This window comes from Aquarana catesbeiana, linkage group LG02 (assembly GCF_042186555.1).
Source record: "Aquarana catesbeiana isolate 2022-GZ linkage group LG02, ASM4218655v1, whole genome shotgun sequence".
NCBI classification, from domain to species: Eukaryota; Metazoa; Chordata; class Amphibia; order Anura; family Ranidae; genus Aquarana; species Aquarana catesbeiana.
The window spans coordinates 694,825,707-694,848,930 of record NC_133325.1 but is presented as its reverse complement, the minus strand read 5'-3'; the positions used below and the strand labels follow the sequence as shown (position 1 = coordinate 694,848,930).

Here is a 23,224-nt window from a genome sequence, read left to right as displayed (position 1 = left end):
GTGAGGACAGGACAGCTCTGAATTTCTGACATGATCAACTGTTTTTACGTATCAAAAAATATATAACAACATGCTTACAATGAAATTTTTACAAACCAAAATTGAGCAAATAACAGATGTTAAAGTGACACTAAACTTGTCAGATGTAAATAATAGAGATAAGTCCATAAGGTGTCATGCACCTTGTTGGACTTAACTTATAGCCTTAACTTTTTATGGAGGAGCTGAATTCCTGGAGTTCAGCTTTAACCCCTGAGCCTGTCAGCTACTTCACTGCCTTTTTCCAGCCTGCTCTATTCCAAGATTTTGACCAATAGATCAGCAGAGGACATTTCAGAACTACTGCATCTAATAATTTTTCCCACTATTTCATGAACAGAAATTTGTTTGTTGGATATGTATAGGGGAGGTTCAGACTGAAAACATGTGCCAGTGGAGGGTATCATCTTTTTTAGAAGTATATAGCACAAGAGAGTAAATAGAAGGAGTTTACCCCTCCAGTGATCATGTGAATACATTCATATATAAAAAATATACAAAACGTTTTATTCTGACAATAACATGTCTAAAAACTCATATGTCAAATTAATACCAACAAACATTATCCAGTGCAAATATGCATTGCTGTTGGTCGAACAAGAGAGATTAGATTGACGCGTTTTGCGGAAATCACTGCTTCCTCAGGACTTCCTGTCTCTCACATAAATGCACATGACCAAAGAAATATATACTAAAGGCAAAGGAAACCATAAAAAAAAATCAAAGGGAACCTATGTATAAGTTACAAGTCATCAAGAAACATAGTTAAACAGTTTGTAATATTCATTAGGTTAGAAAGGTACATAATACTTATCCCCAAAGACAAGCTTGGGGTGGAGAGGGAAGAAGAACAATATATACAGTGGGGCAAAAAAGTATTTAGTCAGCCACCAATTGTGCAAGTTCTCCCACTTAAAAAGATGAGAGAGGCCTGTAATTGTCATCATAGGTATACCTCAACTATGAGAGACAAAATGTGGAAACAAATCCAGACAATCACATTGTCTGATTTTTGAAAGAATGTATTTGCAAATTATGGTGGAAAATAAGTATTTTGTCAATATCAAAAGTTCATCTCAATACTTTGTTATATATCTTTGTTGACAATGATAGAGGCCAAACGTTTTCTGTAAGTCTTCACAAGGTTGTCACACACTGTTGCTGGTATGTTGGTCCATTCTTCCATGCAGATCTCCTCTAGAGCAGTGATGTTTTGGGGCTGTCCCTGGGCAACACAGACTTTCAACTCCCTCCAAAGGTTTTCTATGGGGTTGAGATCTGGAGACTGGCTAGGCCACTCCAGGACCTTGAAATGCTTCTTACGAAGCCACTCCTTCGTTGCCCGGGCGATGTGATTGGAATCATTGTCATGCTGAAAGACCCAGCCATGTTTCATCTTCAATGCCCTTGCTGATGGGAGGAGGTTTGCACTCAAAATCTCACAATACATGGCCCCATTCATTCTTTCATATACACGGATCAGTCGTTCTGTTCCCTTTACAGAGGAACAGCCCCAAAGCATGATGTTGCCACCCCCACGCTTCACAGTAGGTATGGTGTTCTTTAGTTGCAACTCAGCATTCTCTCTCCTCCAAACACGACGAGTTGTGTTTCTACCAAACAGTTCTACTTTGATTTCATCTGACCATATGACATTCTCCCAATCCTCTTCTTGATCATGCAAATGCTCTCTAGCAAACCTCATACGGGCCCGGACATGTACTGGCTTAAGCAGGGGGACACATCTGGCACTGCAGGATCTGAGTCCCTGGCGGCGTAGTGTGTTACTGATTGTGGCCTTTGTTACGTTGGTCCTAGCTCTCTGCAGGTCATTCACTAGGTCCCCCCGTGTGGTTCTGGGATATTTGCTCACCGTTCTTGTGATCATTTTGACCCCACAAGGTGAGATCTTGCGTGGAGCCCCAGATCGAGGGAGATTATCAGTGGTCTTGTATGTCTTCCATTTTCTAATTATTGCTCCCACAGTTGATTTCTTCACACCAAGCTGCTTGCCTATTGTAGATTCAGTCTTCCCAGCCTGGTGCAGGTCTACAATTTTGTTTTTGGTGTCCTTCGACAGCTATTGGGCTACACCATAGTGGAGTTTGGAGTGTGACTGAGGTTGTGGACTCAATACTAAATACTAAATACTTTTTTGACCCACTGTATAAATATTGTACCTTTTTCAGGAAAGATTTCATCCATGTATATGTATATGTTACAACTGCAAGACTATATATGGAGATATACTGGTGAGAACCCATGTTGTATATGGTGAAGGTCTCGCCTACTATTTACTCTCTTGTGCTATATATTTCATGAACAGGTGTATCTATTACTCCTAGCACCAGGTGCTTGTTTTCTATATGTTTACATACTTGCAGACCTTCCCTGTGCAGTGTTGTAAATATTTTTTACTACACACTAAAATTCAGGTTCAACCTGCCACAAAACTCCTAGTTTCTCATATGTATGGCACCTTGGGGAAATTAATTGCCCACCCCTGGGTTAGAGCTTCTGTTCGTTTTTTTTAGTTTTTTTTTTTGCTGTATCCCTGTTTTAGAGACGCACTCTTACATTTTGTCCTAGTGACCACTGTCACTAGGAAGTGAAACAAAATTAAAGAACAACTCTGGGCAGAAATGTTATGGCATATGTGTACAGGTGTTTCCATTACCTTTAAATAATTTGTTTGTCTTATAGAGCATAGTCCACCTGTCTGCAAGAAATCCAGCTTTATTTGCTCAGTTCCCCTTTTCCCTTTTATATCCTGTTCACAAGACCATTGTCTGCTTTGCCATCTATCCCCTTAGACACCGGTTTTGTACAATCCCCACTGTAGTTCTTAGTAAAGGACGGGAAGATGTAATCAGGCTGCTGCTCAGACTATCCGCTCTGATCCACCCATTGTGCTGTGTAATTGGATTGTCTGGCCACTACACTCCTGGTCTGTCCCGCCTCCTATGACCAGACACTTCACAGACAGACCAGAATGGGCACAGCTCAGAGAAAGCAAACCTTATCACATCCACTTCCCACATTGCATTGTGGAAAAACAATGTACTGGTATAAAATGATAAGGGAGAGCAAAGCCAGCACAGCGATGTGGGTGGGCAGAGTCTGAAGCCTCTGTGTAGACTTCAGATCCGTCGCACACATGCCCACACGAACACGAATAGGAAGTGACATCACAGCTTCTGAGAAACCTCCTCCTGGACCCCGGGGATTGAGAAAGTTTCAGAGCAGAATGGTGACATCATAGCTTTTAAAGTGAGTTTTGAACAAAGTACGCAGTTTTGATCAATACAATGTCAGCAGTTTTGCTTAGCTGACTATACTGAGCTACTTGCTACCAAAACAGAAGAAAATTGTAAAATAAACATGTTTTAGCAGCAAAATGTAAAGGTGAGGTTTCCTGCCCATTCCTGTTGTGTCATGGAATAGGAAGTCAGGGGAAAGGTTTCTCAGTGGGAACACAGATAAGCAGGAAAAATCTCAGAGAGGTTCTCAACCTTCTACTACACTCTTTTCAAAAATAAGAGTTTCAGATGAGTTTCACATTTTTTTCTTTCAGCAGTGTTTACTGAACAAATGAAAGATTGTAGATGCACATACAGTGGGGACGGAAAGTATTCAGACCCCCTTTAATTTTTCACTCTTTGTTATATTGCAGCCATTTGCTAAAATCATTTAAGTTCATTTTTTTCCTCATTAATGTACACACAGCACCCCATATTGACAGAAAAACACAGAATTGTTGACATTTTTGCAGATTTATTAAAAAGAAAAACTGAAATATCACATGGTACTAAGTAATCAGACCCTTTGCCCAGTATTTAGTAGAAGCACCCTTTTGATCTAATACAGCCATGAGTCTTTTTGGGAAAGATGCAACAAGTTTTTCACACCTGGATTTGGGGATCCTCTGCCATTCCTCCTTGCAGATCCTCTCCAATTCTGTCAGGTTGGATGGTAAACATTGGTGGACAGCCATTTTTAGGTCTCTTCAGAGATGCTCAATTGGGTTTAAGTCAGGGCTCTGGCTGGGCCATTCAAGAACAGTCACGGAGTTGTTGTGAAGCCACTCCTTCGTTATTTTAGCTGTGTGCTTAGGCTCATTGTCTTGTTGGAATGTAAACCTTCGGCCCAGTCTGAGGTCCTGAGCACTCTGGAGAAGGTTTTCATCCAGGATAGCCCTGTACTTGGCCGCATTCATCTTTCCCTCAATTGCAACCAGTCGGCCTGTCCCTAAAGCTGAAAAACACCCCCACAGCATGATGCTGCCACCACCATGCTTCACTGTTTGAACTCTATTGGACAGGTGATGAGCAGTGCCTGGTTTCTCCACACATACCGCTTAGAATTAAGGCCAAAAAGTTCTATCTTGGTCTCATCAGACCAGAGAATCTTATTTCTCACCATCTTAGAGTCCTTCAGGTGTATTTTAGCAAACTCCATGCAGGCTTTCATGTGTCTTGCACTGAGGAGAGGCTTCCGTCGGGCCACTCTGCCATAAAGCCCCGACTGGTGGAGGGCTGCAGTGATGGTTGACGTTCTACAACTTTCTCCCATCTCCTGACTGCATCTCTGGAGCTCAGCCACAGTGATCTTTGGGTTCTTCTTTACCTCTCTCACCAAGGCTCTTCTGCCCCCAATATCTCAGTTTGGCCGGACAGCCAGCTCTAGGAAGGGTTCTGGTCATCCCAAACATCTTCCATTTAAGGCCAGATCTGTGCCTTGCCACAATTCTGTCTTCAGGCAGTTCCTTTGACCTCATGATTCTCATTTGCTCTGCCATGCACTGTGAGCTGTAAGGTCTTATATAGACAGGTGTGTGGCTTTCCTAATCAAGTCCAATCAGTTTAATCAAACACAGCTGGACTCAAATGAAGGTGTAGAACCATCTCAAGGATGATCACAAGAAATGGACAGCACCTGAGTTAAATATATGCAGGGCCGGTGCAAGGATTTTTGACACCCTAGGCACCGCCCCTAACTCCACCCCCTTTGCCAGTGTTAAATGGTTTGATTCAACCCTCTAACTGCTACATCTGCAAGAAAGATCCTTTTTTTGAAAAACAACAGACTTATGAGCAGGATCACCCGGTGAATATAAAAGAGAAAACCTAAAAACAAAACACAAAACTAATGCAGCCACCCATCTAAGAATTGATAAGCTGTAGTATAATATTTGCTTTGCTTTAATACCACTTTAAGTGGATAAAGTTAATCAAGTAATTCTGTTATACATCAATGTATAGGCAGATGATGGGAAGGAAGGAGTTAAAACAGGAGATAAACAGACTGGAGTAAAGCACAATTCTGTGTTTTTCTGTCAATATTGGGTGCTGTGTGTACATTAATGAGGAAAAAAAATGAACTTAAATGATTTTAGCAAATGGCTGCAATATAACAAAGAGTAAAAAATTTAAGGGGGTCTGAATACTTTCCATCCCCACTGTATATAACACGCTGGTGCTTGGTACATCAAGATACAGTGATACTATCAGACATAAAGTCAGTGGGTTTGTCACATCAATATATATATATAAAAGGCCTCTATGTGCCCCTCAACAAAGACCCATCAACATCAACAAGGCAGAGTAATACAGTGAAAGAATTCTTCAATCGGGAGTCAATAATTTTTAAGGTTTGGGAGCAAGTACAGGGAAAGATAAGAAAGGAAGAACAGAGAGGAGGGAGTGTGGAAGGGAGCCTGAGGATCCTTTGGATTGTCCAGGACATATATTGACCTAGACCACAAGAACAATGTTATCTCAGAGATCAGTCAAGCGTTGGTCTAAGTCCATATGAAAAAAACAGCACAGCCAAGGGTCCCACATTTTCTTAAATTCGAGCATCGAGTCTGTACGTTTTACTGACAACTTCTCATTTTTAACTGTGGTTAGTGAGAGGCCATGCTTTTGCAATCATTTGTTTAGTAGATGTTAGGAGATATTTCATCAATTTAAATTGGTATTTTAGAAGTCTGTCTGGTTTCAAGTTAAGTAGCTCTTTCACTGGGTTAATGGGGATTGAGTGACCTAATAATAGCATCAACATGTCATATACACACTGTAATAAGATTTGAGCTACCAGGCATGTCCACCAGATATGTAAAAAAAGTGCCTTGCTCAGGGCTACCTCAAAAGCAGTGTCCTGAACCTCCTAAGATAAAATGGGCTGGGAAAAACAGCAACTTTCTTTTCCCAGTTGTTCTCCTGTCCTTCAGATAAAATGGGCTAACCAAGTTGGTACCAAGTATCAGCAGTACCAAACTTTGTAGGAGGTTTCCAACGCTATCTTGCAAAAGATGAGTTCCACTTTAACAAGACAATAGAATACCTTTTAAGGACAGATCTGTATCAGTCATCTTCTTAAGCCAGTTGTAGACAGATGAAATTGTGGCCAGCTCAGCAGGAGCTCAGTTCAGCAGGAACTGGATGAATTTCAGTCCATCTATGAGCAAGCTGGTTGTACTGATCCATCGATCGTCTTCAGTACAACCAGGCCATCTATTTATTTTTTTTTTGGTCCGATCACTGTCCACAGCTATAGCAGCCAGCAGTAATCATTGTATTCTGCCAGTAGGGGAGGCTCCTCGCGCTCCTTGCTGGCATAACACAATATCGCTGCGGGCGTTATTCCCTCTTTCAATACTGACTGTGTTGATGGGGGAATCAAGCAATTGTTTGCATAATGTATGGCCTACCTTAGCCACCAGACTTTAAGTAATACCACCAACTGGCTAGAGATGCTGGGTTCCTTACCCAACAGGCTTGTTCCCTTTTTTGATCAAAGATTTCCATAAATTCCAAAAAAGTCTGCCATCATTAGCTCACACCAATCTAAAGTGATACTGAAAAGAATATCAATACTTTTATATCACCAATGTGTCGACTTCACTTTGATGCTCTTGATAGTTGACCATAAATGTTTCATAAATGCCTGAATGATATTATTTGCTATCCACTAATGTTTTGTGTATACATGCATGATTGTCAGGGACAGTATTATATCATGCCTGATGGAAAAATCCAAAGCTTACAATTTAAAGCTCATTTGGTTGTACTTCACTTGTGGATCACAGGAGTGCAGTTTGTTCTGTAATCCTGTGACCGGTTTTCAACAGACAGCGGGATAAAGCCTGCTATTGGCTGAAGTCACAGAGCCAGTCCAGGCTGGGGAAAGATCACAACAATGAAGTCAGGATTCAGCCCAAATGCCTGGACTGGCACCTGGTTTAGGCTTTCAGTGAGCCGCTGAGAGCCTGAGCCGGACGCTCCCTGCACAGCCCTACGCTTCAGTGAGGGGAGGGGGGCAGAGCAGAGAGCGGTGACTGACAGTCACCAGCTCTCTGCTCAGGGAGCCCTAAGAACAGAGCGATCGGCGGTGTTTGATCGCTCGGTTCTCAATCTTAGAGCCGGCTGCATATCTGGCAAGATTAACAAGCATTTTTCTGTACTTGCAGAAAATGTACTTAGCTTAAAAAAGAAAACTAAAGCAGCACCACATCTAAGAACTGGTAATTGGCAACATATACAGTATAATTTTTGGTTTTGGAATCTGCCACCATCTCCCCTGAAAGTACACTGAGTAAGTCAACCAGTTGTAGCAGCACCTAATCAGTCGGGTCCCCACTGAACAAGATTTACAGTTTTTACTGAAAGCTGAAAACCATTTCACCTAGGGGTCTCTCTGCAGTAAAATATACAGCAAGCTTCATAAATATTCATTGTTACGTAAGTAAAACTATTTGGCATACTGACCTCCTCCATTTTGGTAACAGATATAAGGAAACCTCCATACATTGCCCAGATCTACTGCATACCCAATAACAGATAGGAGAAAGTCTATTTTTTTGCTCCAAGTCTCTCTTTCCACTATCTCTGTTTGCAAGTGATGCACCTCAGCCCTGCAGGAGGGAATGACAGTAAGTGCTGGGGTTGAGGTTTCGTCTATTCCATTTCTGGTGCCATTGCAAGGGGCATCAGGATTCTGTACTGCTAAATATTTATTAGACATGTGCCCAAGGTCTGCCCTCTCTCCCGGGCAGGGGTGCACCTTGTTGTGCTCGTCAGCCAGTCGTAGAGATGGCTTGCAGTTTCTCAGCAACTGACCATCCTTTTTGCATTCTGACCTGGTCTTGCATGTCAAGGGCTCTTTCTCAGAACCCGAAGATGGGCTCTCAGTGCAGGCTGGTTTTCTCTCCATCCTGTTGATTGTGTAGAGATTTAGCCGGAGCCCATTTGGTACTATGTAGAAGCTGTGTATCCCTTTATACGATGTTCTCAAAAATAAAGTCTTCCAGCCTCGACCCTGTGGAAATATGAAATAAACATTACTAGAGGACCCAAAAAAAATGGAGATCACTGATACAATGCTTTTTTTTTGTTTTACAAGAAAACACTGTTTTAAAATAAGGATCTATTTAAATTACCATATACAACTAATAACACTTATTTGCTTATTTTGAAATGGGAAACTTTTTGTGTCCAACTCTCAAATTCATAGGGTAAAGCACAGTTTCCACACAGCAAAATTCTAAAGCCGCAATCTCCAAACTACAGCCTGTGGGCTGGATGAGCCTGAGGCCCTTTGTCTGCTTTTATAAAGCATCTAGGACACCATACCATCCACTGACTAAATATTGGGGCATCATTGCCCCCACTGACACCAATGATGGGGCACCATTCCTCCCACAGACTCCAACGATAGGGCACCATTCCCCCCACTGACACCAATTATGGGACACCATTCCCCCCCACTGACATCAAAGTTGGGACACCATTCCTCCCACTGACGCCAATGATAGATAGGACACCATTCCTCCCACTGACTCCCACTGACACCAATGATGGGGCACCATTCCTCCCACTGACACCAATGATGGGGCACCATTCCTCCCACTGACACCAATGATGGGGCACCATTCCTCCCACTGACACCAATGATGGGACACCATTCCTCCCACTGACACCAATGATGGGGCATGGGATATATGTTTAAATTCTGAAGAAGCTACTTGTGGACATCCTGCATATTTCATATTGCAGCTACAGCAAATATTACCTGTGGCTTGTTTTATTGCAACCTGGGAAAGTCAGAACACATAAATCTACTAGCTAAACAAAGATAGACGAATATTATGTATTTATACAGGTCCTATCATTTTCAAACCATTACTAGATTCTGCCATGTCTAAATATACAGTGCCTTGCAAAAGTATTCACCCCCCCCCCTTGGCTTTTTACCTATTTTGTCACATTACAGCCTTTAGTTCAATGTTTTTTTAATCTGAATTATATGTGATGGATCAGAACACAATAGTCTAAGTTGGTGAAGTAAAATTAGAAAAATCTATACATAATACAATTTTTCATAAATAAAAAACTGATAATTGGCATGTGCGTATGTATTCACCCCCTTTGTTATGAAGCCCATAAAAAGCTCTGGTGCAACCAATTACCTTCAGAAGTCACATAATTAGTGAAATGATGTCCACCTGTGTGCAATCTAAAGCCGCGTACACAAGGGCGGACTTTCCGACCGGACTGGTCTGACGGAAAGAATCCGTCGGACAATCCGACTGTGTGTGGGCTTCATCGGACCTTTAGCTGACTTTTTCTGTCGAAAATCAGATGGACTTTAGATTTGGAACATGTTTCAAATCTTTCCAACGGACTCGAGTCTGGTAGAAAAATCAGTTCGTCTGTATGCTAGTCCGATGGACGCAAGGGCAGCTATTGGCTACTGGCTATGAACTTCCTTATTCTAGTCCCTTCGTACATCATCACGTTCAAACCAACGGACTTTGTCCCTTGAATCGTTCAACTCTCTGCTAATCTATTTATAGCATCCTCCCCAACAAAAAACTCTCAAGGCTGCTTTTATCATATGTGAGAACTTGTCAGGAGTTATCAGACTGATAACAGAAGAACGAAGCAGGAGAAAGCTATGGGACATAGTGCTTTTAAGAGAGATAAGAAAACACTGCAGATATATGTGCCCAGCTCAAATTTCATGAACCGGGTTTACATCCACTTTAAGTTAAAAATGTTAGAAAACAGAATTAGTAAGTACTAAAATTATAATATATATATATATATATATATATATATATATATATATATATATATATATATACACACACATTAGTTGCTGTATATTTTTTTATTATGATTATTTTTCATTTAAAATAATTTTTCTTATGAGTTTAAATTCTTTTGGACAGTGCTATTATGTCTGCTTCTCTACCACTGACTGCAAACAGAATGTCCTTTTTCTGCAGGTTCTTACTATCAGTCTACATTGTAGTCTGCGGGAAATTAGACATTAATGCCTAGTACACACGATGAGAAAATCGGATGAAAAATACTGCTTTTTGAAGCGATTGTATGATAATCTGATCGTCAGTATACAGCTTTCGAAAGCCGATTACGACAGTTCATGCAAAATTGTCCGAAGGGACAAACACAAACATTTTTCTTGTACCGTACAATTTTCATATAATCAGTACAGTATTCGTCTGAAAAAAATTGAGTGACCAAGACCGCACATGCTCAGAAATGAAAGAATACATTACAATACAATACAATACGTTGCATCATTTCTGAAGTTGTATGCTGATGTACGAGAATTTTTGTAATTTAGCATTAGTATTCTTATTGTCTGTAAGATGCAAATGAAATAAACTGAGTTGTCTAGCCTTTTTAAACAATCTGCATACTGAAACTGTAAATCCATAAGAATCTGTGTCAACAGGGTTGTGTTGAATGGCAAATGCAATGCAATTTCTTGTTCAATTGTTTTTCTCAAAGTTACAAAAGTTGCATGAAAGCAATTTTACAAAGCTGGTATTTCAAATTACAACATATAAAGTATGTGAATTTAGCGTACATGTATACAATTAGAAATATTTTCCACATTGTGTTATCGCAACTGTGGTAAGAAAGACAGTGGAAAACAGAAGAGGATGGGGAAGTGGAGGTAGATAAGAGGGGGACAGAGAAGTGGGAGTGAGGAGTTCTGCAGGCAAGAAACGTGAGACCCAAGGTTCCCATAATGTTTTAAATTTGGGCATGATGCCACAGAATTTTTCTGTTATTTTTTTATTAATCAGGGTCCAATGTAACCTGGTTTAGGTGGTGGACACATGAAGAGTTCCAGACATCCATGCTTGGTTTCAGTTTGTTTTGTGGATGAAGCACATTTTCAGGTGCATTTGACATCAGTTTGAGACACTTCTGGGGTTGTTCACAGTTCATTGACAGGTTGCATTTGACCAGCAGTTTATTTTGTTTTGATCTACAATTAATCTCCTAAACTGCATCAATTGGCTCTCATATACTTATTGACTTGTAAGTAAAGAAAAGCAATTCTAGATGATCTCAGATGATCTTAGACCCTATATAGATTATGCTTTGCACAGCATCATGCTGATAGCATTGACCACTGACACTGGGGGACAGAGGACATGCAGGTACATTGACTCTTTAGGAATCTTTGGCAGCCAATATATCACAAAATAAAATTGTTGTTAATAACCTGTCCAGTTGACAGCAGTCTCCGCAGGTAGCTCCTAGACATAAGATCATAGATCTAAGATCAGATGATCTAGCTGAATCAGGAGGCTATCATCTAATGTCTATGGGCATCTCCAGTCTTTCTTTTGTATGTGTGGCACATTATTACTCCATTATTCAGAAAGTAGAAAGAAAAAAGCAACTACATAATGCAAATTTTCAGGTCTGTACCTTTTGTAGTGGGGTTTTAAGGACGTCACACTACTAAAATTACATCCAATCAATCAAAGGTTAGTAGCAATGGATCCCTAACTGATAGAACAGTGATCGTCCTATTTTGTAAGCCATGGCACTCCAAACCTTACAGTGGAAGAGCCACAATGTATATTTTAAAATTATTTATGAGCCAAAAAGCATCATTTTTGTAAATGATAGAACAAAATTTAAATTACTGAATAAATACACTTCAAAGAAATAACTTCACATTAGAAGTCCTCTATCACACCAGAAGTCTCCCCTCACCTCAGAGTCAACACTTCATATCAGAATCCCTCATCACCTTACAGCCCCCTTCACATCAGGCCCCTGTTTCACGTTAGAGTCCCCTTTCACATCAGAAGTCCCCCATCTCATCAGAGTCCCCCTTTCACATCTGATTTCCCCCTTCACATCAAGGTCCCCCCTTGCACATCAGAGCTCCCCTAACATCAGAGCCCCTCTCACATGAGAGCCCCTACTTACATCAGAGCCCCCCTTACATCTGAGACCTTCCTTCAGATCACAGCATCCATTTCCCATCAGAGTTGCCCTTTTATAGCAAATCCTCTCTTTCATATTAGAAGCCCCCCATCTCATCAGAGCCTCCCTTTTACATCCGAGTTCCCCCTTCACCTCAGAGTCCCCACTTGCACATCAGATTTCCCCCTTTACATCAGAGCTTCACCTTTACCTCAGAGTCCCCCTTCACATCAGAGCCCTATATTGCACATCGGATTCCCCCTTCATTTTAGAACCCCCTCTCACATCAGAGCTTCTACTTACGTCTGAGACCCTCTTCACATCACAGCCCCTATTTTCCATCAGAGACGCCCCTTCACATCATAGCCCCTATTTTCCATCAGAGACGCCCCTTCACATCAGAGCCCTCCTTGTACATGAGATTCCCCCTTTCACATCACAGCCCCCTCTCAGTCAGAGTCCTCAGTCCCCCATGCTCCCTTATAACCTTCACCGCCGCAGCGGCTTGGCACAGGGTGAGAGGTGAAGCAGGCCTTCTTCTGATTGCTGGGATGGCCCTGGATGCCGCTCTCCTGGATCAGTTTTTATGTGTTTCCAGGGCATGTGTCCTGGCCACTAAACATCACTGATTTTTATGGTGCTGGCGTCGATCTGCCTGTACCATGGAAACGCATGATGCACATATAGGACTGTATTGGGCCAGATTTGACCTGCATGCCATAGTTTGGAGTCCTAAACTGCACAGTAGCATTAAAAAGACATTATTCACATAAAACTGTAATGGATTAATCAATACTACGTGCCACTGTACACATTACATCAATAAATTCCAATTGTTGCTATTATGAGATTATTTTCTGATGATTTTGAGGCATATGAGCCACAAGAAATCACTCATATAGCCTAGGCCAGGGGTCAGCAACCTGTAGATCGCGATCTACAAGTAGATTGTGGACAGGTGACTGGTAGATCGCGGTCTGGACTTGCTAACCCACCATTCCAGAGCATCAAACAGAGTGCGCTGTAAAGAGACTACTTGCAAAGTTGGAGTTGTAGTAGGGAGCAAGAGCCACATAAGCCAATGCCTCCTCTGTAGTGTTGGCTCCTGTCCCATGCAGAGTGATACCAACTGCGCTTCACATCTTATCCCAGCTAGTGGTCTCCAGAGTGGTGCCAGCAGCAGGAAAGAAGAGATCTTCAGGTCAGTGTGAAGTAATACACTGTGCATAATAGGGCTGCTTTCACACTGAAGTACTGCGGTTTACCCACACCGCGGGAGCAGTGCAGTACACCTGCTGCTTTCCTGCGGGTTTGCTGCGTTTGTTCTATTCTATCCTGTGGTTTAGACATTTATGGCTGTGTGTTGAGTTATTTTGAGGGGACAGCAAATTTACACTGTTATACAAGCTGTACACTCACTACATTACATTGTAGCAAAGTGTCATTTCTTCAGTGTTGTCACATGAAAAGATATAATAAAATATTTACAAAAATGTGAGGGGTGTACTCACTTTTGTGAGATACTGTATGTGATTCATGGGAAAACTAACCTACGGACTCTCCAAACTTTTCAAAAACAGTTCTGAGATCTGTCCTGGTGTATATCAATAACTTCATTCTTTAATAAATGATTATAAAAAAAATTGACAGGCGTATGGTACATAATCTAAAACATCCAAAATTATTCACCAAGATTTATTGCTATTATTGTTGCAGGAATGACTCCCTATGCTGCTAGGCCCATAGTAGTTGTAGCTTTTTCTAAGGCCATTGTTATATCTTTGTTTTGCAGCTCATTTACTCTTCAAAACAGTATTTTATATTAGAGATAGAGGAGGTACAGGTGTACAGCTTGTGTTTTCGGTTGCTACTTGACAGAACACACTGTTCCCTTTCTAATGAAAAACATACATCTTTTAATAGGACATAAAAGGGGCAGTTACATAAATGAATGTGTTTCTTCCGGGTGCTGTAGCCGAAGACTTGTTTACACAGGATGCTGCTATTAAATGAACTAAGAATTTGCTTTAGGGCGCAACTACATGTAATATTTTTTTCAATCGTTAGCAAGAAATTAACTGCTTGTTGACGATTGCATAAACTGTAAAATAATAGGGTTTTTTTCATGGCGCTGTCAACAAATTGTTTAATCATCATGTTTGCAATCCGCCAATATCTTACATATACGATCTTTTACCTTTTACAATAAAATCAGACACATCAACTAATATCTACAGACTGGAAGAGGGATAAAGCAGCATAACAAGCCAGTCAGTTGTGCTGTAGCATTCTGATAGGATTAGAGAGCAGAGTGACAGAGAGATAATTACATCCTCTGATTCCGCCTTGAATTGTATTGTAACTGTACTGTCTGCCCTCATGTTGTAAAGCACTGCACAAACAGTTGGCGCTATATAAATCATGTATAATAATAATCAGTCTGCTGCTTCTACAGTCACAGGCTGGGGAGGGATAAGAGCTAAAAGTGTCACACAAAGTGGAACCTACCTGCCTGCTCGCTATATTCTCCGGCAGTGTTAACTGAGCTGTGCATGCGCAGCTCAGTTTACAGTGCTGGTATTCTATCAGATTACTGATATCCGTCAGATCATGTAACGGAAGTGGCATTCCGACCAAAAAATACTTATACCCTGTATACACAATAGGATTTTCCGATGGAAAATGTATGATAGGACCTTGTTGTCGTAAATTCCAACCGTGTGTAGGCTCCATCACACATTTTCCATAGGAATTTCCGACACACAAAGTTTAAGAGCTTGCTATAAAATTTTCCGACAACAAAATCCATTGTCGGAAATTCCGATCGTGTGTACACAAATTCGACGCACAAAGTGCCACGCATGCTCAGAATAAATTAAGAAACGAAAGCTATTGGCTACTGCCCCATTTATAGTCCTGACGTACGTGTTTTACGTCACCGCGTTCAGAACGATCGGATTTTCCGACAACTTTGTGTGACCGTGTGTATGCAAGACAAGTTTGAGCCAACATCCATCGGAAAAAATCCATGGATTTTGTTGTCGGAATGTCCGATCAATGTCCGACCGTGTGTACAGGGCATAAGTGCGCATTCGCTATGTGTTCAAACATGCGTTCCACGGCGCTATGCGTTCCAAACACTTCATTATCTAACAGGTAGCGGTAATCTGATAGAACACCAATGCGAACATCTTACTACACCCAGCTACATCTTAAATTTCAGAGTAATTTTAACAATAAAGTGAGAGTATATATAAATCAATATAGTATATTGACATCTGTGATTCTGTTTTGATGTCAAATTTTGTAGTAAGCTGGACGCCAGCAGTAGGAAGGCGGCGGAGGCCATGTTGGTACACCCCGCACTGCTCAGCGCTAAAACTTTAGGCTTTCAAAATGAAACATCCAAACAGCATCACAGATGTCAGTATACTGTATTTGTTATATACGCTCACTTTATTGCTAAAATTACTTTTAAATTCAAGACGTAGCTGGGTGTAGTAAGATGTCCGCATGGGTGTTCTATCAGACTACCGCTACCTGTCAGATCATGAAGTGTTTGGAACGCATAGTGCCGCAAACGCATGTTGGAACACATAGCGCGTGCACAGTAAGTATTTTTTGGTCGGAACGTCACTTCCGTTACACAATCTGATGGGTAGTTGTAATCTGATAGAACACTGGCACTGTCCCTGTGTGCCAGAATGACAGCCTCCTGGTGCCAGTGAGGGACAGGAATCATTGAGGGAAAGGTAAGTACTGATCACTTTAGTTCCGCCTTAAAGTGTCACTATACCCACATCATAAAAAAACTATCGATAAATGATGTATCACATGCTGTTCATACTCAGTCACTATGAGATTTGTTTTCTGTATTCTACAAGAAACCTGGTTGTTCCTGGTTCTCTCTATCTACACCTTCTGTCCATGTCCCCAATTCAGCTAGGGATTTTGCAACTGTAGTGGCAGCTCTGCACATGCTCAGTTTTCAGCAAGTTTCTATGCTGAGCATTTCCTCCCTATTACATCTGAGCAGCCTATGTGACTATAGAGCGACACATATGGGTGTATACACAGTGGTAAACGACAGCCTACTTCCACCCTCCTCCTCCTCCATATCCACTAACCAGCTAAACACAATGAGGGGGGAGTGGATATCACATGTAGATTAATGGAGGCTTCACCTCCCTCTTATTTTAAGACATAGGCTGGAGGGGTATGACACAGCCTGTGACTGGCAGAAATCCGCCAACACCATGGTATTGCCAAAAAATAATAATTTGATTTCAAATATATATTTGTATGACAAATTAAAAGTTTATTGATATTAATTATTTATTTTTTACTCTGTATCCCAAAGACAATTTTTTTTTTCATTTTGAACATGTGACCAGCAACAGAGGACTAGAGGCTCCTCCTGGTTATATTTCCCTGCAGACAGGCTGGGAAAGATCTAGGACATGTGACAGCTGTATATCGATTACGAAAAAGGTACTTCGATTTTTTTTTTAATTAAAATAGTTACAGTGCTATCATCCACATCCAGAAATAAAAGGGACAATGTAAATTAAACAGCGTGTGTTTAGTATCACTTGAACTTCAGCAGAGAAAAATCAGGTATCCTGTCCTGCCAGACAAAGCTAGGCTGTGTGTCAGAGCTGTGTACATTTCAGGATTGGATGAACAGAAATACAAATCCTTTGTTGGGTAAAAACAGTTCCCATATACTATATGTATTTCATCTTTGTATTTATTTGTTATACTCACTATGAAACCTAAGGGGTTAATCCTCTGCATTGTGTAAAAAGGCTGTATGATCCTGTCTTCTTTGATCCTTCCCTTTCTTTCTGTGTTCTGTGTACTGTGGGACACCAGATATAGTGAATGCAGGGTCCTGGTTTTAGTAACACTTTAAGTACCCTGTGTAGGGTTGCCACCTGTCCGGGATTCACCCGGACAGTCCAGGTTTTGAATCATGTGTCCGGGTTTCAGGCAGTCTGAAACCCGGACACATTATACAGACCGGGCTGTGGCTCTCCAAGTAACCAAGATAGTCACACCCAAAGCTGCGGGTGGCTGTCTGGGGACAGGTTTGGCATCACTGGAGGGGCAGGGTGATGATGTCAGCAACAGTCATTTGGCCAAACCCACTGTTCGCTACGGCACACTATGTGCACCACATTATTACACCCCTTGGGGCACCCAGAGGTGTCCCAGGCTGCTAGAGTGTTCGGGTTTGGCTTGAAGAAAAGGTGGCAACCCTAACCCTGTGATAGTTTAAACTTAAAGGGAAGTTCCACACAGAAGTGGAATTTCCACTCATTTGTCTCCTTCCCCTCTCCAGTGCCACATTTGGCACCTTTCGGGGGGAGCAGATAAAGGTATCCAGTCCCCACTTCTGGGAGTCCGGGCCACGGCGCATTACATCAGCAGCTCGGCTCCCTCCTCCTTCCCCCGTTGTGAGGCCAGTAGGAGAGCACAGTGGTGCCTTGCGAATGCGCAGTAGGGACCCCGTGTTAAGCCGCTATGCTACACTGCTGCATGGCGGCGGAAACATCAGCTGCGGTGCCGACATCGCTGGACTCAGGACAAGTAAGTGTCCTATTATTTAAAGTCAACGGCTGCAGTATGCGAAGCTGCTGGCTTTTAACTTTTTCATTAAAGCGGACCTCTGCTTTAATGAATGTGTCTTTTTTTTTACCTTAGTACTCTGTATTATATACACATAATAAGGGATACACAATGAATTACATATTTGTTCAGTTATCTTCAGTCTTAGAATTTTCCCTGGCTGCCGCATCGCCCCGGCATGTTCCAAATCTATACATTTTACTTCCACCCATTTATATTTGGTCTTGGAGAGTTAACCCAGGAACCAGCAGGCCAATATAAAAATATATGTTGCTGCTAGGTATGACCCTAATTAGGCTTAAAGTGTTACTAAACCCACAGTAAAATCAGTCTGTATATGCAGCATAGCATGCTTGTTATACTCACTGTGAAACTTCAGGGGTTAATTCTCTTGTGTACAAAGGCTGTTTTATCCTGTATGCACAGATCCTCCCCTCCTGCACTGTCTATCTGGGGAAGGCCAGCTAACACAGGCAGAGTAGCCAACCTGCACATGCTCAGTTGTGTCTTTTATGCTGGAGAGACTAACGTATTACTTGTTCTCAGAGCTAGCCAGGTCACATGATATTGGCATCACACATGTGGGCGTGCATTCAGGCTGAAGTAAAAATCGCCTCCTACCTGAACTCTCAGCACTGGATAAACTGTGCAGTTTATCACTGACTGTGGTATACAGATCATCCAAAAAGGTATATAGTGACAATATTTTAGACCCCTTTCACACTGGAGGCATTTTTCAGGTGCTTTAGCGATAAAAATAGTGCCTGTAAAGCGCCTGAAAAATGCTTCATCTGCAGTCCCAGTGTGAAAGCTGTCAGGACGCTAAAAAAAGTCCCGCAAGCAGCATCTTTGGGGCGCTTTAGGAGTGGTGTATACACCGCCCCTGAAGCACCCCAGCCAATTGAAATCAATGGGCAGCCCAGCCAAAGCGCCTGCAAAGCACCTTGGCAGCGGCACTTTGTGGGTGCTACTAACCCCTTCATCGACCACTAGCAGGGGGGAAAAGCACCCCGCTAGCGTGCGGAAAACGTCTCAAAAACAACAGTAAAGCGCCGCTAAAAATATTGGTGCTTTACCGCTGACGCAGCCGCGCTCTAGGAGTGAAAGGGCTCTTAATGTAAAAAGAAGAGTTATAAGCTGTGGGCACTCCGGGGGGGGGGGGGGGGGGCGGATGAACTATTTTCATATTACCGAGTTTAGTAACACTTTAAGTTGCTCACGTTGCATACAAAAGAACCTTAAAGAAAAGAAGTAGGTGGTAGCATGAACGCTGGCTAGAATTTTTTTTGAGACGTTTTCCGCACGCTAGCGGGGTGCTTTTCCCCCCTGCTGTGTTTTTATTATAACCTGGATGATCAGATGAAGATAAAGTAAAATAGAAAATCTCATTCTATTTTAACATGATTTAAACTTGTGTTTATTGTACTGTAGCCAATAAATGTCACGTTTTATGACCGTTCTCCTTATTTAGACTTTTTATTGATTTTTGTTGGTGAAAAATCAAATATAAGACGTATTCGTCATCGAATTAGAACTAATGCAATGTGGCTGTGTTACTCAGTATTGGAATCTCCCTGTGTCTTTCTGAATTACTGTATTAATCACTTACTGTGATTCATACTGCTCTATAACATAACGAGTCACAGAGCAATCGCCAGTAGGTCTTGTCAGTTCTTCCTTCTACTCTAGTGTGGTGCTTAGTCTTAATACCCTCCAACCAAATGGAATGCACTGCTCCATCCATACTCAGCATCAGCAGTTCAAGCAGAAATAGTAAACATCGCTTAGTAAACCAAGAAGGTGTCATCGCCTGCGCCTCCTCTCTCTCCGGAGTGATTCTGCCCGGGCCCACATGTCCATCAACACCAGCATATCTTCTGGAAAGAATCATATATTATGTTTCCAGCTGCTTTGTCATCTGTCTGTAATAGCTCTTGTAAGGCTTACCACTCTTTGAAAAGCGATCCATCGCAGATGCATAGCAGCATTTGACAGGCATTCAGGAGGCAATCCTGAAGCCTCCTAAACATCTGCTTTTTTTTCAAACCAAGAGGGATTTTGTAGTAAAAAAAATCGCATCACAACCATCAGCAGAGCATTTGGCTTGTGGTGGCGGTGCGTTCTAACTGAACTCTGCCCAAGTTAAAAATGTGGCTACAAAGCAAAACATTGTGGCCGCACCATGTGTACAGCCTTGTTAGGCTGTAATGTTAGGATTTGGGTGGGTGGCCAAGGGGCGGAAAACCTGGAATTATAGAAACAGTGCAATGTTTACAATATTTATTATATTATTTATTTTTCTAACATTTTAGGATTATTTAAATTATTACTGTGCTGTAAAACTGGAACCAAAGGCAAAACTTTTGGTTTTCATTTTGGATAGAGTAAGGAAAGGTTATAACCCTTGTCATTTTTTTTTTTGCCATTTGTGTCTTTCACTTAGGACCGTTACCTAGGGCGGTCTTCATGCAAATGCAGCCTGACTAGGAATGCCCGCTCCTCCAAACTGACACCCACTCATTAGGGATTTTTTTTTATTTGAATAACTCCTCCCAAGAGCCAGTGCTTGCATCAGGGCTAATGGATCTTCAGAGAAGTACTGAGGGAGGGTGCTGTGTTGATTCAAGAAGCTATGCACCGCACCCTGCTGGCTCCTCCCACCAGCCATGATGTGTCTGCATTGCATAGAGAAACAAACAAACAAGATATTGGGGGGGGCACACCCTAAGACCCCTTTCACACTGGGGCGCATTGCAGGTGCTACAGCGCTAAAAATAGCGCCTGCAAAGCTCCCTGAACGAGTCGCTGCTGTCTCTCCAATGTGAAAGCCCCGAGGGCTTTCACACTGGAGCGGTGTGCTGGTAGGACGCTAAAAAAGGTCCTGCTAGCAGCATCTTTGGAGCGATGAAGGAGTGGTGTATACACCGCTCCTGCCCATCGAAATCAATGGGGCAGTGCGGCTATACCACCGGCATAGAGCTGCTGCAGCAGCGCTTTGTGGTGGTTTTAACCCTTTCTTGGCCGCTAGCGGGGGGATAAAAGCGTCCCGCTAGTGGCCGAATAGCGCCGCAAAATTGACGGTAAAGCGCCGCTAAAAATAGCAGCGTTTTACCGCAGACGCACCCACTGCCCCAGTGTTAAAGGGGCCTTAAGGATGCATTAAAGATGGTGCAGTGTTGCATAGAGTATTACAGAAATGCAGTAGTAACATAATTGGGTAGAAAATAAAATATGTAATAAAGAAGGAAAGGTTTGTTCAAAAATGCATTTGACATGTTGATGTTGGGGTAGAACCAGGGAATCTAAAATATACAAAGATCATGTATGAACAGCATGCAATACAGCATTTATTAATAGGTTTCTATGATTTGGGTTTAAGTAGTGTATTTAGGAATTTTTGTAAGTAATTAACAAAAAATGTGTTGTGGCAGAATATCATGGGTCAGTAATCAGGACAGGAGAGGATGTTTTCCCCATAAACCCTCTCTACACTGCAACTTCCTCGTAACCTTGTAATATTTATCTGGACACTCTTTTGAGCTTTTCACTCAGCAATCATGAGATCAGGACACATGAAGAAGCTATAATATTTGTGCCTGGAAAAGAATCTGATCAAGGCCATTATTTATGAACCCCTAAAGGCATTATTTGAATGAAAGAAGTGGATGGAACCAGGGAAGTCCACAATGCCACAAAGAAAAGTAATGATTTGTTTTCAGAATTGTGAGGGTAAAACACAATAAATCAATGAAGTCTGGTGCAGCGTTGAATTTACCACAAGAGAATTTCTGTTGTCAACTAATGTAAAAGTTAAGGCTTAAGATACCGTGGTCAGACTAGTTTCAAGAATGATGGACCACTCCACATTGCCCAAATCCCCAATATCTCACTATCCAAGGCTGGCTTTTTGCCACATGCACCCTTAGAGACTTTAGCAGCAAAATTTAGAACGGAGCTTAATTATTTCAAGGCAGAACAGAGATACTATTACTTGAAGTTAGAAAAGGAAATTTTTCAGAGAACTGTGCTTGAATGTGTGACGTAATTGAAGGTATCTAAACAGATAAGAACTAGGAAAATTAAATTCCTGGAAAGTCTTAATGTGATCATCATATATAATATAAGATAAGAAAAGTATGCCCTTTTTTATTATCTGGAAATGTGCAAAATTTAGGACATTTACAAATTTTCCAAGGGGGAGTTAAGGCTAACAATATATTACTGTAAACTAGCGTTTTTGTACAGAAGATCATGCACTGGATTGTACTTAAAGCTATTTTTTAGTGTACAATTAAAAAAAACGCTAAACGAGCATATGTAAAGAAAGTAAAAAACGTATTCCTTACAAAATGGTAATTTTCCATTCCTCTAGTTTTGGGTCACGTTCTGACTCAACACTTACGCCATTTACCCAAACCTTCTGTATTCAAGTACTTTGTAAATGGTGGGAGACATCTAGCACTCTCAAGGTGCCAATGTATTAGGATGGGTTCACTTATAGGTGGCCGCGAGTTCGTGCCTGGGGTCTGGTGCGTGTCTGTTCACCGGTTCAGGTACGTTTCTGGTCCAGATTTTATGCCTGAATTTGCACCTGAACCGGACTCAAACATGCAGAGGACCCTTTTGCAATCCGCTCCGCAGCTGCCTGGACCTGTGTGAACCGGCTCAGTTGAGAGCCGGTCACACTCGCATGTCACGCGAACTGGATGTGTAGCCGTCCGCATCCAATTCGCATATAGGTGAACCCAGCCTTAGAGGTCTCTCGTTGTAGAATCCAATCCAATTAAAACGATTTCTACCTGTGACCATCTTGGCGAATATTTCTCACTTCCTGTCAGGTGACACAATGTCACCTGTCCACTATCCAAAACTAAAGGAAAAAGAAAACGTTTTGGCTCTAGATACACTTTTTTAAACTGTCCCTACATAAATCACACCATGGTTACAGTTAACTCTCTCCATTACAATGTTTTACAAGGAGGGAGGTGGTGAAGAAGAGTCGCCTAGGCAGACCGAGTGGAAGTGGGAGCAGGTACCTGTCAAAACTAGGTACCCGCTCCCCCCAAAAATGACATGCCAAATGTGGCATATTTGGGGGGGGGGGGGGAGTGCTTAAAACTGAACTTCCCTTTTGGGTGGAACTCCACTTTAAAGTGGCATAGCAGATTTTGTTTCTGTTTTCAGATATGAATGATTGAAAATATAAATAAAATACATTAAATGGAAACACAAGTGAATACAAATTTAAATGATAGATGCTGATAATTGTTTATTTTTAATTTATCCTACTG

General features: G+C 41.8%; 1 protein-coding gene across 1 annotated transcript in view; it reads right to left on the bottom strand.

The window, feature by feature from the left end:
* SLC6A4 (solute carrier family 6 member 4) overlaps positions 1-23,224 on the bottom strand; it is a 179,680-nt gene that overhangs the window by 114,952 nt on the left and 41,504 nt on the right. The window contains exon 2 of the mRNA XM_073616846.1: positions 7,809-8,358. Coding sequence (XP_073472947.1) covers positions 7,809-8,253 — 445 coding nt within the window. The 5' untranslated portion in view covers positions 8,254-8,358. The remainder of the gene's footprint in view (positions 1-7,808; positions 8,359-23,224) is intronic.